The sequence below is a fragment of the Aedes albopictus genome, unplaced genomic scaffold, assembly GCF_035046485.1.
Source record: "Aedes albopictus strain Foshan unplaced genomic scaffold, AalbF5 HiC_scaffold_75, whole genome shotgun sequence".
Lineage (NCBI taxonomy): Eukaryota > Metazoa > Arthropoda > Insecta > Diptera > Culicidae > Aedes > Aedes albopictus.
This window is the reverse complement of record NW_026917587.1, coordinates 69,044-86,096: the sequence shown is the minus strand read 5'-3', so window position 1 is coordinate 86,096 and position 17,053 is coordinate 69,044. Positions and strand designations below refer to the sequence as shown.

The 17,053-nt window shown below is 37.1% G+C and overlaps 1 protein-coding gene across 1 annotated transcript in view; it reads left to right on the top strand.

Moving 5' to 3' along the window:
* The first annotated feature begins 2,493 nt into the window (after nucleotides 1-2,493).
* LOC109410132 (transcription factor kayak) overlaps nucleotides 2,494-17,053 on the top strand; it is a 66,652-nt gene continuing 52,092 nt past the window's right edge. The window contains exon 1 of the mRNA XM_019683658.3: nucleotides 2,494-3,480. Coding sequence (XP_019539203.3) covers nucleotides 3,193-3,480 — 288 coding nt within the window. The 5' untranslated portion in view covers nucleotides 2,494-3,192. The remainder of the gene's footprint in view (nucleotides 3,481-17,053) is intronic.

Here is a 17,053-nt window from a genome sequence, read left to right as displayed (position 1 = left end):
CTGTCTTTTCTGTCTTTTCCACTGCCTTTACGTTAGGAAACTATCCGTATGCAGACGTTGCGGTAGCTTCCGTCGGACAAGCATCCGGAGATGCAATCGACGAACACTTCACTGATGACAATGAATAGAGTTAATAATAATAATAATAATAATAATAATAATAATAATAATAATAATAATAATAATAATAATAATAATAATAATAATAATAATAATAATTATAATAATAATAATAATAATAATAATAATAATAATAATAATAATAATAATAATAATAATAATAATAATAATAATAATAATAATAATAATAATAATAATAATAATAATAATAATAATAATAATAATAATAATAATAATAATAATAATAATAATAATAATAATAATAATAATAATAATAATAATAATAATAATAATAATAATAATAATAATAATAATAATAATAATAATAATAATAATAATAATAATAATAATAATAATAATAATAATAATAATAATAATAATAATAATAATAATAATAATAATAATAATAATAATAATAATAATAATAATAATAATAATAATAATAATAATAATAATAATAATAATAATAATAATAATAATAATAATAATAATAATAATAATAATAATAATAATAATAATAATAATAATAATAATAATAATAATAATAATAATAATAATAATAATAATAATAATAATAATAATAATAATAATAATAATAATAATAATAATAATAATAATAATAATAATAATAATAATAATAATAATAATAATAATAATAATAATAATAATAATAATAATAATAATAATAATAATAATAATAATAATAATAATAATAATAATAATAATAATAATAATAATAATAATAATAATAATAATAATAATAATAATAATAATAATAATAATAATAATAATAATAATAATAATAATAATAATAATAATAATAATAATAATAATAATAATAATAATAATAATAATAATAATAATAATAATAATAATAATAATAATAATAATAATAATAATAATAATAATAATAATAATAATAATAATAATAATAATAATAATAATAATAATAATAATAATAATAATAATAATAATAATAATAATAATAATAATAATAATAATAATAATAATAATAATAATAATAATAATAATAATAATAATAATAATAATAATAATAATAATAATAATAATAATAATAATAATAATAATAATAATAATAATAATAATAATAATAATAATAATAATAATAATAATAATAATAATAATAACAAATCGAAAATCATTAGTAAAATGTACTTCAAACCCATGTATTGTAATATCAAATAAGAATGGATCACTAAAATAACTAAAACGGCCGCTATGAAATGAACAGATGGCGCAACCGTAGCCTTGTGTGTTTGACGTAACTCGACTGCTGTCACTGTGCTACCGTCCATATACGGTGGCGCTTTTGTTTTGATGCGGTGAGTAGCAGAAAAGTTGGCTTCAATGATCCATTGAGAAATGACATCTATCCAATGTAATCCAGTAAATCGATCTTTCCTCCATAAACAGTACTAATTAATAAGAAGACACCTGTCGATGATAGGTAGATTATTCGACTTCGTGTCCACAGTACCTATCCACATGCGAATCGATTGACCGAGACGAGACACAATCCGAGCAGTCCAGAGCAGAGCATCAGAGAGAAGAGCAAACCGCAAGCTCGATTGTGATTGGTTCATTTGACTTCAACTAGACGTCATCGCTGCTCGACCGACCTCGCCATGCACGCTTCACACCCGCCGCGTTTGCGTATAGTTGCGTCGGGCACGTTCAATACTAGCGGTATGTGTCGCAACGCAAACGATGTGGAGCGGAGCAGCGTCTAGCCTCTTCTAGAGGCTGGCTTGCCTGATGCGTGGATTGGTGATTCAACAACAACAGCAACGTGGTGAGAATGGTACATGTATCTATGGTTGATTGTATGTGATTGCTATTTGGCAAAATTATTTCATGTCCGCTTGTCTGGAGGTGTATGGATGTACAAAGTTTGTTTTGATATTACATATTGCGCAATATTTTTGTCCAAAGCAAATACTTTAAGGAATTTCTAGAAATTTCTCTTATGGGTTCGATGCTATGTGGGTTTTATGGGTATTTTAGGAATCAAGATGGCAAACATGTTGAGATTTTGTTGTAAAATCATCTGAATTCAACAAAATACTCCAAATTGAATGCTAAGATAGGAATAATTACAAGTTGATAATGCATTGCAAAGCATGTAGCATTTTAGCGAAACGTCTACTCATGTATGTGAAAAAGGCTATAGGGGCCTACAACGGGCATGTGTGCGTGCCATATAGCATACCATCGGGCGCCGTATTTGTGGCAGTTTGAATGTTTTCCTTTTAGGCCTGGCTAAAATACACTTGGAAACGTGAAAACCGATGACTCATAGCCTGTAAACTCCTCCTGACCTGTTCGTATGTATTTGGCGCTGGCAACTGACGACTGACATTGGCTGTTGGCTGGCCTGAACAGAAGAGTGAGGGAAAGCGATTTTTCGTCGTGGTGGCGTTTCGGGTGCGCTGGACTCGTTGATAAAAATTCTCGGAATTCGGCTACAGCCTCCCGGAATCGAAGCGAGGTGATACCGGAAGTGAGTAACATTCCCCAAGCGACAACTGTTTTCAGTGCGGTACGGTGCGCAAATCGCGACAATTTTGCCCAATAAGAAATTTTTTAAATCATTGGAAACTGCAAGTGAAAGGAGAACCACCAGTCAGTCAGTGCACCTATACAGAGTTACGTCTAGTGAGATCCGATTGCGACACGAAACGGTTCCATTGAATGTGATATTTTCAACTGTGTCGTCGTTTTAATAAATCCCCGAATAAAATTTTGTGCAAAAAAGCCGATTGTGGTTGGTGGTCTGTTTGCACGCGAAAAAGTTCCCAGCTGAAGGGAAACCAGATAACCGAAGCAATATCTCTTGAAGTCAAGCTCTACGCGTAGTCGTCTTTACGCGCGTATAAGTATTGTGCAGTGTGGGCGCCTTTAAGCACAAACACACCAACACAGCAGAATCGCCGCGCTTCAACGCAATCCAAGTAGGCAAGTGTGTATAAAACAATAAATTAATTTAACACATTGCCGCTCGGCAGACGAAATATCCACATCTCGTCGAACAGGATATCTCATCGCCAAGCAATGAAGTCCGATATGGGACGGGGCGGCGGCGGCGGCAGTATCGTGCCTAAATCCACCGTCGCCGACGAAAATTCCACCTCGTCGGGCGCTAGTAGCGGCAGCAGTAACAGCAACAGCAGCAACAGTGCGGTAGGGGAAGATCTGAGCAACACTAGCGGAGGAGCAGCCGTAACAGTCAACAGTCTTAAGTCGTCATCGTTGATTGGCGGAGTGGTAGGTTTAACGTCACTGGCACTGGGAGTCCCGCAGCCGGCGCATCAAGCGAGCAACATCATTCTGAGCCGAGTGGTAAGTAGCTTCTAGGGGAATCACTGGGCGCGTTCGGTTGAAGGATATCGACTGGTTCATAAATTTTAATTTTTAAACATGAGTTATGGTTAAAACAGCCTGCAGTTGTAAAATGCAATAGATGATATAACAGCATTGTCGTTAAGCGCGAAAGCAATGCAGTGAAAGACAACGTTCGAGTGAAACATGTTCACACATGTTTTATCAACGCATCACGTGCAGACACGCTGCTAGCCATATAAGTGAATCTTTTGAACTTACATTCTTGAAGATAAGAGACGTTATGATTTCACAATGTTGTGCCATTTTTACAGTATCTAATACAATAAAGATATCAAATTCTATCTCGATTCTTGTAGCTTAATCCAATCAAAAGCTTTAAGAATTGTTCAACGTTTTTGATCTTGTGTCCTGCCCTTAAGTTTCAACGCCAATAGGGTCCTAAGCTCTACCTAGGTTATTCGTTTAAAACACAAACGATGGTCCAAGAATGCCTATTTACTCATTTTTCGATGTTTTTATTGATTGTGGTTAAAAACATATATTTTTGATTATTTTATCCTTGTGTCTCGTCCCTAGCTTCAAACTCAAGATTATACACTGAAAAATATTTTAACCCAGGGAGTAAGTTCAAAAAACTCAAATTTGTCTAAACAGCTTTTAGTTTTAACTCAGCATTGGGTTGTTTTCCCCCTCGCCCCACACGAATGTTGTCAAAAACGAAGAAAGAAGCACCGACACATGCGTGCTGCTCCGTGGAAGAAGCCAAATTTGGGATATCTTGACTAAACCCAAATTTGCGTCAAATAAAGCCTCCGCTGGGTGAAAATAACTTACAACTGAGTGAAATTTTTTGCCGCGATCAAATGAGAACTACTTAGTGACCACCATCGCGGTTTGACGCAAATTTGAGTAATTCCAAGGAGGTGCGGGATTGCGTCAAAAGAACTTAAATTTGGGTTGATTTGTAGTTCCGTGTAGTAAATTTTTGCTCTGGGGCTGTTCATAAACCACGTAAACCAAAATTTGGCCATCTCAGACACCCCCTCCCCCTAGTAGACTTTTGTCCATACAAAAATTTTGAAATTTGTATGGAGCGATCCCCCCCCCCTCCCCCCAAAAAGTCTACGTGGTTTATGAACGGCCCCCTAGCACGTCACAATTTTGTGCTATACATCAATTTATAGGGCAAAATATGCGATTTTGGGCTTTTTTGATTGCAAGCCATTAAGCAAGGAAATATTTCTCGCGTTTAGTATCATACAGGACTAAGTATCTATTTACAATGAAAACGTACCGTCTTTTTATCGACCAAAAATTTCGTGGAATTATTCATGTTATAACCGAAAGATTATGATACAGCTTAAATTCGTGTTATTGAAACGGGAATTGCACTGATGCGATTACCGAAATCGCAGTCGCGCGTTGTTCGAAGTCATGGCGATTAAGGTGCCGGCCAGAGTGGACGCGCAACGCGACGCGGCGCGAAAATTTGCACACAAAGGAATAACAATCAATAATAAGGAGCTGTCAAATCGTATGGGAAATCCGCGTCGCGTCGCGTGACGCATCCACTCTGTCCGTACCCTAAGAGCTCGCGCGATGTGAAAGGAGGAATACACAGCAGGGCATGAAAAGTGGAACTAAAGAATATTCCCAAGAAGACGATATCTACCTATTTAGAAAATGCTCTTGACTGTGAAGGTAAGCTGTTGGTTCTGGGACAAATTTGAGGATTTCAGGAAGAAAGTATAAATCGGGTTAACTGAAAGGTATAATTTCCGATGGAACAACTTCCACCTTGAACCCACTTCACACTTAAAACATTCGTGTAAATTTGCATTGATTTCGATGCACATATTTGGAGCATCAAAATAAACGCAAATTTACATCGAGCTTGGAATTTACAATGCTTGAAATGATAGACAACGCGTGTAAATTTACACGTCGTTGAAATTTACTCGAACCGCGCCACGCGCTTGGTTCTCCTATTCTGTTTCGTTCCCACTTGTTCCCATTCACAAAGAAGCAGCATCATTTTCTCCCCCGAAATTTGAGGTTGCAAAAAAAAACAAAAACATGCCTTGGGAAGGATACTTGCGGGCGATTTATTGATTCACTTCATATTTTAAGCGTTGTATGTTTTGATTTATCGAATTACTCCGTCATATTCCAAAAACTGCGTGTGGAGACGAGCGGATTAGGTCATTCCCAATTGTAACGGGAATGAGGGTATCTGAAAGCAAGCAAAGTTTCGATGCAAACTAAAATAAATTTTGCATTCTAATATTAGATGGAACCTACCTGCAGATAGTTTTATATGAGGTAGTCTGTAAGATACAGAAAACTCGCGTGCGTGATGCTTAAATCACGAATCAGCAGCAGAAATTCACGAAACCAATTAAGAAGGCCGCTGATGAACAAAACCAATTGAGGACTGAGTAACGCGTCGGCCATATTCCTTTTCTGTTGCGATTCAAAATCGTTTAATTTTACACGATGATGCAAATGTAAATGTTTTTCGATTTAAAAACCAATGTATGTTGATTTATTTTTAAACATGTGCTGAATATTACATTGAGAAGTAATATGTGAATTAAGCTACATTATTGCGTCTTTTTCCATGCTCTTATTATGTGCATTGAATTTAACAGAATTTTAAATCGAATTATCTTTACAATTCGTGTAAAATCACAGTGTTTATTATTTACATCCAGTTTAAATTTCAAAAATTTTAGCTGTGTTGTCACGAACTCTTCATGAAAATTTTCAAAAATATTTTAAGTTGTTACTTTGCCTAACGCTTTTTTTCATTTCATTCAGTTTTTTTTCGTAAGCTTACCAAGGCTTCCTGTAGATATTGCTTACAAAGATTTTGAAAATTTTCAAAGGATCGATTAACACATTTTTTTAGTAAACCAACTTACTCTGACGGTTCCCACAGGAATTACTGCCGGGCGATTCAACCAGTTATTTCTTGGTGGTTTTCTCTATAAAAATCACTTAAGAGATTTCATTCAAAAAAAAAAAAAAGAAAAGAAAATTAAAAAAAAATAGTTCTGAATGGAAATGCCTAAAGTAAATCTTAATTAAATATCTGATAAAGTTAGAAGCCAGTTCCTGGGAGTAATTTGAAAAAAAAAACTGCCGGGTTCATTACTGAAAGACATGTTTCGAGCTATTCTACAGTTAGACTCGCTTAGGCTTCGATTGTGCTTGCTAAATAATATAGACATTTTTACACTTATGCCATGGTAGACAAACGACGCCCTTCAAAAGTTTAGTAGGTTGTTAAAACCAAACTGTAGATATTTCTGAAGTAGTGATTTTTGAATTAAAAAAAACCCAAAATAATCCACCTAGCCTCTACCTTTCGTGCCTTCAAAAGCCCATTTCAACAAAACTCAAGTGACATGTTGATGAATATCGCACTTTCATACGTTCAACAAAAATCCATTTCATGGCACCAGAAATCATATCGTTTGTCAGGCTTTTGATGTTTGATCTTTGAACTCTTTTAAAAAGTTGCAATCTTGAATTTTTAGCTGCCATTTTTGAAATTCTGGTTACGATTTTAAAGCTCCAGATCTCTTCTTCATATCAGATGTAGACATATTGAATGGTTTTAGAGACTAAAACTCTATTATACTGTATAATTTATACATCTGCCATCTTGAATTTTAGATCGCCATCTTAAGACTCCGACGATCTTCCCATTACCAAATATACCCATTTGGGCCTAGAACTTCATTAAACAGCCCCACTGAATCAAAATTCAACCATTGCGCAGCAATAATGACAATGTCACAACCTGAATTTGTTGCGACAATTCACCTAATGCGATATAAGTTTGTCCCAACTTGAACAGAATAGGATAAAGATCGTGCACCACGAGTTTAGAGCTTTTGAAGCCTTGCATTGCGATTTTCGAGCGGTAACTTCGGATCCGCAAACACTGACACTGGTGAAAATCTACCATCAAAAAGTTTCGATTTCGGGTTAGTAATAATCGATTATTCATGAGTTGAAAAGTACGCAACAAATTCAGCTTCCGTTTTGTCTCCAACAAAAAAATTCGAGATCATTATCTGTTACCAGTTGGGATAGAGCAATCGCCGCGCCTTCTTTGTTGCTTGTTGTGTCTTCATTGTCAGACAATTCTCTTCTTTGAACAGCCCCATTGAATTTGGAGCCGCCATCTTCGATTTTAGGCCACCATCTAGAATATTCTGGTCGCTATTTTTGGACTCCAGACACCTTTATGCCAAATATACCCATATTGCAAGGTTTGAGAGCCTAAAATACCATTAAACAGCCGCCATATTGAATTTAAAGCCATCATATTGGATATTCTGGTTGCTATTTTTAGACTACGAACATCTTCCCGTACAAAATATACCCACATTGCAATGTTTTAAAATTTTAAACACCATTAAACGGCCGCCATCTTGAATTTGAAGCCGCCATATTGGATTTTAGGTCACCATCTTGGATATTCTGGCCGCCATTTTCGGACTTCGGTCATCTTCCCCATAGATAATATACCCCCATTGCATGGTTTAAGAGCCTAAACACCATTTAACAGTCGCCATATTGAATCTGGAGTCGTCATCTTGGATATTCTGGTCGTCATTTTTGGACTCCGGTCATCATCCCTATACCGCCGGGACCCGTGGCGCAGTGGCTACACGTTCGCCTCATAAGCGGATAGTCATGGGTTCGATCCCAGCCCCGGCACTTCGTCAGTTGCTCTTCCCCCCGAAAGCGGCTGGCACTTGACCCTCTTCTGAGCTCTCATAGCTCAAACGGACCCGGATAATTGGATATCGGCGAACGGCAATCCATAATGGACGACCCCCAATCGGACTGGAAAACGAACAATAGCCACACATCATTTCATCATCGTGCTCATCATTCTACCAAGGACAGGGTAGAAAAGTGAAAGCAGCACAAAGACGAACCAGTTCGATATAGTAGAATAAGAATATAATAGAATACATTTAGGCACTGTACAAAATATAAGTGCAGCCGCCAATTGGAATCGCTCACGTAGTGCCCCAGAGAACAAAAGAGCTGTAGAATAGATTAAGTGGTTAAGAATAAAAAAATCATCCCTATACCACTATAAATCAACCTATACCGCCGTTTTGAATTTATAGCCGCCATCTTGGATTTTAGGTCGTCTTCCCCATCCAAATATTGTATGGTTAGAGAGCCAAAAACTCAATTAAACAGCCGCCATATTAGATTTTGAGCCGCCATCTTGTAGTTTTTGGTCGCCATTATAGTAGTTCATATTGCATGGTTTAAGAGCCTAAAACTATTAAACAGCCGCCATCTTGAATATTCGGCCGCCATATTGAATTTTCGGCCGACATAATGAAATTTCTGGTATCCAGTGCTGATTCCGCACAAAGTTTGTCAACTATGCTAAAGGTTACAAAAAACAGTGCAGTTTGATGTGTCGCATGATAGGGCTTGGTTCAGTTTCATCTACGGCCAGTTCTACCGGTGCTGGTCCGGATAACTGAAATGGCCATAACCTTGGAACGCCTTGACCGATTCGGACCATTTTTTAAAAAGCAAAGAATGCGGTAAAATTACGGTTCGATTCGAGCTGTAATCCGAAAGGTCGGCCAATGAAAAGTGCCTTAAAAGTGAGCGGTCTTTTTTATACATAGGCATACATCAAAAAATAAAAATAGAAAGAATGCCCTCTCTTGCTTTTTTCTACACGGAACCAGAAATCAACCCAAATATAAGTTCTTTTCACTCATATCGGCTCATCCGTGCGAGAACCCAAATTTGGCTATACCGCGTTAAAGTTCTGAGTGGGTAGTTTCCGTTTGATCCCGGCAGAAAATTGCAACCCATCGCAAAGTTCTTTCTACCTAGCGTTGACTTTCGAAGTACCCTAGTGGGTTGAAATAAACCCACTTTTGAGTAAACGGCAAAAAACCCAAATATGGCTTCTCGCACGGACTTTATCGGCTAGGTAGCTGCTTCTCGCTTTGTTTTTGACAACATTGCGAGCGGGAGAGCGAGGAAACAACCCACTGCTAGGTGAAAAGTTCAAGCGGTTTACTTATTTTTGCGTTCTTTTAACGTATTTTTTAGGTAATCTGTTTTTTCCGTGTATGTAAACGTCAAGCGACACGACAAGTGGCGCTCTCTAAGCGTATCAAGGTGGAAGCTCTCTGTAACAGCGTTCGTGATTTGTCATAAGAGAAGGTGATGTGCGTATGTTTTGATATCCGCATACAATCAGTAACGCACACTACCGCATAAAGGTTGAACTTTCATCCGCAGATAGCGCTGCGGTAGTGTCCCCCGAGCATCAGCGGAGTGGGCATTATTGATATTCTTATTCTTTGCATACATACAAACACACACATCCTTACACACATACACACAATCGTCGAACTGAGTTGATTGGTACATGTGACTTGGTCCTCCACGCCTTCTATCGAAAATTTGATTTTTGAGTGAACATATAGCCTTTCAGTACACTTTGGTATACGAGAAAGGCAAAACCTGAAACCATCCTGAAAAGTTCCAAGAGATAAATTTTAGAGGATAAAAAAAGCCCTCAGGAACCCTCAGAAAAAAAATATGTTGAAATTCTTGAAATGTTAGTGGAATTGTTGGAGAAGTTCCCGATGGAACGCATGGAGGTATTCATAGAGGAATCCTTAGAGTAAATCCTAATGCGAGGTATGCACTTCAAACGGAATCACTCAAGTAATTTTCGTTCAGTGCACGTTTCGTTTCTGCTCCGTACTAAGATCCGGAATAAAGCGACGCTTTCTCTTGAGCGATTCCTTGCCTGAATTTTCCACGCATCGCGATAGGCCAAGAAATTTCTTGCGATCTACGTACTACCCATAAGCTGTCTCGATAGGATGTCAAGAATAAGCCCTATATGATTTTTTGAAAAAAAAAATCTAGAGAAATCCTTGGAGAAATTCCTGAAGAAATCATCGAGATAATCTTAATGGAATCTAAGAAAAACACGACTGTGTTACTACTGGTAGAATACTAGATCACATTCCTTTGGATGAATTACTTGGATAAATTACGGAGTCGTTGGAGAAATTTCTTGAGCAAGTTTTGGTAGAAGCCACAGAGAATCTTAAGATAAATTCCTATAAGAATCTTTTCAATAATTCTTAAACAGCCATGAATAAACATTTGGAGAAATTACTGTTGGAATCCAATAAGGTATTACTAGAGGAATCTCCGAAGAAATTCTTGAAAAATTCCTGGCAATGATTTTTAGAAAACCCAAAAAAATCCATTAATAAATTATGAATTCTTAAAAAAAGAATCTGGGTGAAACCTTTCAAAGCAATTAGAAATCCTTCGATAAATCCCTGAAAGCTTTCCTTAAAGATTACTAGGGAATATTCTTAATGAATTCAACGGAAGAACACCTAGATGAATTGAAGGACAAAAATCCTGGAAACAATCATCAAAAGAATTCTTCGGCGAATCGCCGGAAAAAAATGGGGAGAAAATACTGCTACAATCCTGCTAGAAAATGAAGAGGGTGGTGTTTTACAGCATTTAAGCTATTTTTGCATATTTTAACGATTGGGTTCTATGCAACAACATAAATCATTGTACTTCTGCTGATATTGGACTTAAAAATTAACTAAACCACTTTAAAATGAGGAGAATAGCGAAAATTATGCAAACAACATGGTCTGATGTAAAACTGAGCTAATCGTAATTAAGGTCAATTCGTCCATTATTCGCAAATTTCTACATATGTGATACCATATTCTAATAAGTTGCTCCTAAAACAAAATATTTAGTGAAGAAAAAAAAAGTTTTTGTTTTAATTGAAATTTTTGAAGTAACTTTAAATCAAACAGAACTTGGGGGTAAAATGAAGAATTGGTTCAAACGTTATATAGGGAACCGCGCTACTTGGGCGGTGGCTTCTATATTCGTCTGTTTTCCACTATAACTCAGTCAAATTGAACCATTTGACACAACTTTTGGAATGTGGTGAGATAGGTATAGTATCTACCCGTGTACAACATTTCTAGTCAATTGGTTCAAAATTGACTGAGTTATAGTGGAAAACAGACGAATATAGAAGCCACCGCATAAGTGGCGCGATACCCTACCTAATTTTTTCAAGATTTTGATTAAACTCGGTATACTGAAATTTCTAACGTATATCGTTACACAACTATAGTAAAAAGTTAAGAAAACATATCTTACTTCAACAAAATCAGATTGTTATTAGAAAATCTGTCTGTTTTAGTACATTTTTTTCAAATAATTATTTCAGTACATAGCAAACTTTATATAAGAAGTTTCAAAATCGTAGCACGTACAATTTACATCAAATTTACTGATATGCAGTTTAAAATATCGAAATTACACGTTTACATTAACTTTTTCATATGTGTTCATTTTATCCCCATCGTTTGTTCATTTTACCCTCACTGTTTTTTGCTATCGAAAAAAATAAAGAAAACCGTAGTTTTGAGCATTTCTTTCTTCTAGAATGTTTAGAACATAATATTAACCATCTACGATATAACATGGTAAAAAAGAACGATTTTAACATATTTCCATTAAAAACTACGCCAAACGCTTGGGGTGTTTATTTTGCACCCATTTCTCCTACCTCAATGTATAGTGCAAAATATGCGATTTTGGGTTTTTTTTGCCTGCAATTAATGGCATGGAAATATTTTTTTAAGCAATCAAAGGGTAAATACGCGTTGCTACTCGCGCTTTTTACGAGATTATCATAATGAGATTAAGGACAGACTTATTAGAATCCCAAAATGGCCGCCACAATGGCTGACTTGGTACCTACTCACGATTTCGAGCGCACAAATCTCTTCGTTAACAAAACCAGCGCACCCAGGGGAAATGACACTAGTTTTGCCAAGCCAAAAATTCTCGAAAAAGGCAGAAAAAAGCTCACAAAAATCGCTGACACTCGCAAAACTTTTGCGGGTTTTTTCGATTTTTTTGGGGGTTTTTATAGTGTCGCCCCCCCCCCCCCCCCCCCTGAGCGCACCTGATCTTCTTATTTTAAGCTTATTACAAGTGAGCAAGAGCAGGATAATAAAATTCACTGTTGTTTGAAGCTTGTTTCTTGAGATTTATCCATCTGAAGTTCTGATGCAATGGTGAAGCGGGATTTCAATATGTTTGTCCTTAATCCAAATATAAATGCGACGCCTTTTTCGTTATTGTTAAAGAATACATCTGTTTGACACTAATACAAGATTGTGATCAAGTCAAGTGACCTAATACCAACCGATTGTATGCCATTCAGGCCAGCACATTTCTAACCAAGAGCTAACTTCTATGCTTTTATTGTCGTCGCGGTTGAAACCAGACGTTTTCCCACACCCGACAATATACTTTTCTCCAAATCCATACGTGAAACCTAACGTCGGACATATAGTACAATAGAGGCATAGAGGTAATAAACTATAGAGGGAGAATGTCGCCGCCGCAACATCTCTTGCTGGCGAAGATAGGGAGGGATATAAGTGTCAAAGCGAAAAAGTATGCAGTTTGACAGATAGATACCCGAGATGTTTGCGAACGATAACAAAGGGAACAGCAGCGACATTCGTCCTCTATAGTTTATTAACTCTATTTATAGTACGCTGGACAGCGGATCTGGTCCTCTATCCAGCGCATAAGGCACCTTCCGCAAATTACGTAACGCATACACAAATTTTAGGATTTGCATATAAAAAAGCGTTACGAAGGGGCGAATGTCACATAATGAATGGATGCTGCCTTATGCCTGACGTAAAATCGATTTTCGCGAGTCAAAAATTCCGATTTTCAACTGTACGAACAATACTATCGGCTACTTGACATCTTACGATGATTTTTACTTTGTTATTCCGCAATAATCACTTATGCACCTCTAATGTTTTATTTAATATGATTGCTGCTCAAGGAAACTGACTGCTTGTTAGGGACACAGTTCCAAACCCCTTTGATGCTGCGTATCGATCGCAATCAACATTAGGTATTCAACTCACTCACCATGAGCGAGCTTTACAATCTCAAGAATTTATCTCGCGAGCTCGCAAAGAGTTCACCTCGATTTAGTAATCTAGCATCTAGAATGCGATTTCAAATCAGCCACTAACTGCGCTTACACTGATAATGCATAATGGATTGGTTTTCATGTTTTTATTAGGCATTATCTATACATTTCCTATTTTTGAACCCACAACGCAGCCATAATGACATCTGCGCACAACAAGACGTCCTTGCGACTGCGACGATAAGGCAAGTTCTGGCCTAATGCTTCGTCGTGTTGATTGCCGCTACACGAGTGCATTCCACATTTGTATGGTAAATTATCCCAGGCCAGGCAGCGCAGGCTGCTTGTTGAGCTTAGGGCTTAGAACAAACAAGCAGTCATTGAAGAAAAACGGAATCCCATTACACAGCGCACAACTGCATCAGGTAGCTCGGCTCAATTGGTTTGTGTCGATTACTATACCGTTGACGACGGTGAGACTGGTCTAGAGTGACCATAAGGTGATCCTAGGAACAATGGGATCTTAAAAACAGAAAGTTGCTTACAGGTACAGCGACCATTCGCTCGTTGCAAACACGCTAGTTGCAACGCTTTTTAGTTGCAAATCCACTAATTGCATTGACATTGCAAATCCACAATTTGACAAGTTTCTGAAGTTATCGTGCTGTCAGTTATGCTGTCAGTGCAGTTCGATGCACTTTAGTGTCAAAGTAACGTTGCAATTAGCAAATGGCATTCGCTCGTTGCAATGTAAACATGTTGTAACGAGCGAACGGCTGCTGTAATTGAATATGTTCATACTTAACAGTCATTGGTTGACGGAACTCGTATAGCTTGGCTGGTAAACGCGCAACTGGGTGTCCGAATTCAATCCCCGGTATGATCAAGTATTTTTTCGTAACGTAAATTGCCATGACTTTCCTAAACATAGAGTATCCTCGTACCTGATACACGATCACAAAAAAATGAGATAGGGATTAATGACGTTTTATATAATAAACTCAAAAATAAAGGTATGGTCGACAATCGTAATTTTACATTCGAGGTCAAACTCGACATTGACCAATCCAAAAGCCTCTGTGGTTGTGATTTGTGTTCAAATTTCACGTGTATAAAAAACTGTAAGAACTTTGTTAGCATCTTTTGTTCTCCCGTATATGGATAGGCTTGCTTTAGGTTTCGTGAGATAAAATTTGGAGAACTCAATGAGGGAGTTCTACTCAATCGTTATCTGTCTCGTATACACGGAAAATGTTTTTGCACAAAAAAGAGCTAAAAGCTCGATAGGTCTATAGGGGCATGACAGAATATCAGTAATAAAAATAACAACTCTTTTTTATATACATATAGGCCAATAGAAAAAAAAGTTGATTTGAAATTCTGTCCCCAATCGATCTACAAACTTCAGGAGCGTCTATAGGAGCCTCTTGATCTCCTTTCGGTCACCCTAGAGGCGAAGGCTACTTTACTGTGCCGATAATGCACATTCCAGCACTTCCCGTGCGCAGCGCATTGCTGCGCAAGCCGCCACCAATACAAATTCATGAGTTTTCAATTCGATATTAAGTTGAGAAGTTGATGAGGAGGGAATAAGGCATTAACTGATGGAAGTAGTCCTCTGATTTTTTCCCTCGATCCACCCTCCCTTGGTCGGATTGCCATCCATCCTTCTTTATGTGTCCCGTCGTCGTCGTCGTCGTCGTCGTCGTCGTCGTCGTCGAATGCAACCGTAAAATGAGGGAATGCACTTTGGTCGCCCTCAGATTGACATTGTTTTGAAATGCAGCCAGCATACAGGGTATGCGAGTGGTGCTGATGGATGGCGGAGAAGGAAGCAAATTGGAATTCCATCCCGTAGCCGTTGTTGCTTCGTATGGACGAAGATTGCCTCTTTGTTCGCGATTGCTGACGATGAGGAGAAGACGCGGTCACAAAAGATATTATCTCCGTCTTTTTGGGTCAGTGAGGTGGGTAGGCTTTGAAATTAGTAGCGAATTGTACATCTACTCGATTGATGTTATATGGGGAAGTTGAACCATCTCGGCAGGCCTCCTATTTTGGTAACTTTTCTGTTATAACTCAGCTAATTTCGAACCAATTGACACAATTTTTGGAACGAGATACGTGAGATACGTATAGTATCTAGCCGTGTACAAAATTTCAAGTCAATTGGTTTGGAATCGAGTGAGTTATGGCGAAAAGTGCCCAAAATACCAGCCACTGCCCAAGTGGATCGCTACCCTACGAAAGAACACCTTTTCTGGGCCACTATGATTATTTCAGGGTTTTCAAACTTAGTTTTCATACCCAAAAGTAATTTCAAAGAGATTTTTTAACCCTAAAAGGGATACCTGGGGTCCATTGGACCCCAGGCGCCTTTCAGAGCTCGTCTTTGATGAAACACACTCAGCGAGGTGACGGAACTGAGGCCATGAAGGTATCCCTTTTAGGGTTATTATCACCTTTTGACAGCTGGACAACTGTTTGACAGTTCCGCCCAGTTCAAAATATAACGATGCAACGATGAAAGCAGAAGTGCGCATCAAAAACGAGATAGTTTGTGGAAAAGTGAGGAGTGAATCAAGGAAATTCAATTGACGAGGTTCGTCTCACAATATAAAATTAAATTGTAAACACTAATTCTGTTATTGCGCAACGGAAATTTTGAAAAGTTAAAAAGTCGCCGCGATTCCTTAACCAGGTCAACCAAGGCGGATAACAAAGTGATACACTCCGACCTGAATTTAACGTCCGTTTATCTTACGCCGGATTGATTTACACTTTTTGACGTCCAAAATTTAGATTAACGTCCATTTCAATCATTACTCTAAACCTTTGATAGTTTTCATGCAAAGTTCAGTAAAGTTCGAAAAGACAATAAAGGCCAATCAGTGATAGCTCCTAATATCATTATTTCTTATGTTATATGGCAAAATAAATTATTGCTGGCAACACTGATCATACATGTTCAAATATAGCTCATTATTTTTGATATGGTGTGAGATAGGCATTTCGAATGTTCGCCAATGATATAGTGCACCTCAAGTGCAGTTCATTCTTAAACATTGTGACATAAAAAAATGTTATTGCTAGCAACACTGGTCATATAGATTCAAATTGAGCTCAATATCTCTGATATGGTATGAGATACCCAGACAACCAGTAATCGTATAAGATGTTGCATTAGATGATAAAGTGGAAGCCATATGCGTGCATGCCTCCATTTAGGCGCATGTAAAATGTACGCATATCGCCTCCACTTTAGCATCTTATTCAACATCTTATACGATCACTGGTTGACTGGGTAAGCAATTCGAATGTTCGACAGTGTTATAGTGCACCTCAAGTGCAGTTCATTGTTACATATTGCGACATATAGATATATTACTGCTGGTAATACTGATCATACAGATTTGAATGTAGCTTAATACAGTGACGATTCGCTCGTTACATGGTCTGTCTCGATGGTTGAATGTTCACTGGTTGGGGCAAAACCCAACTAAAAAGTACTGTCAATGTCAAAATAGATGT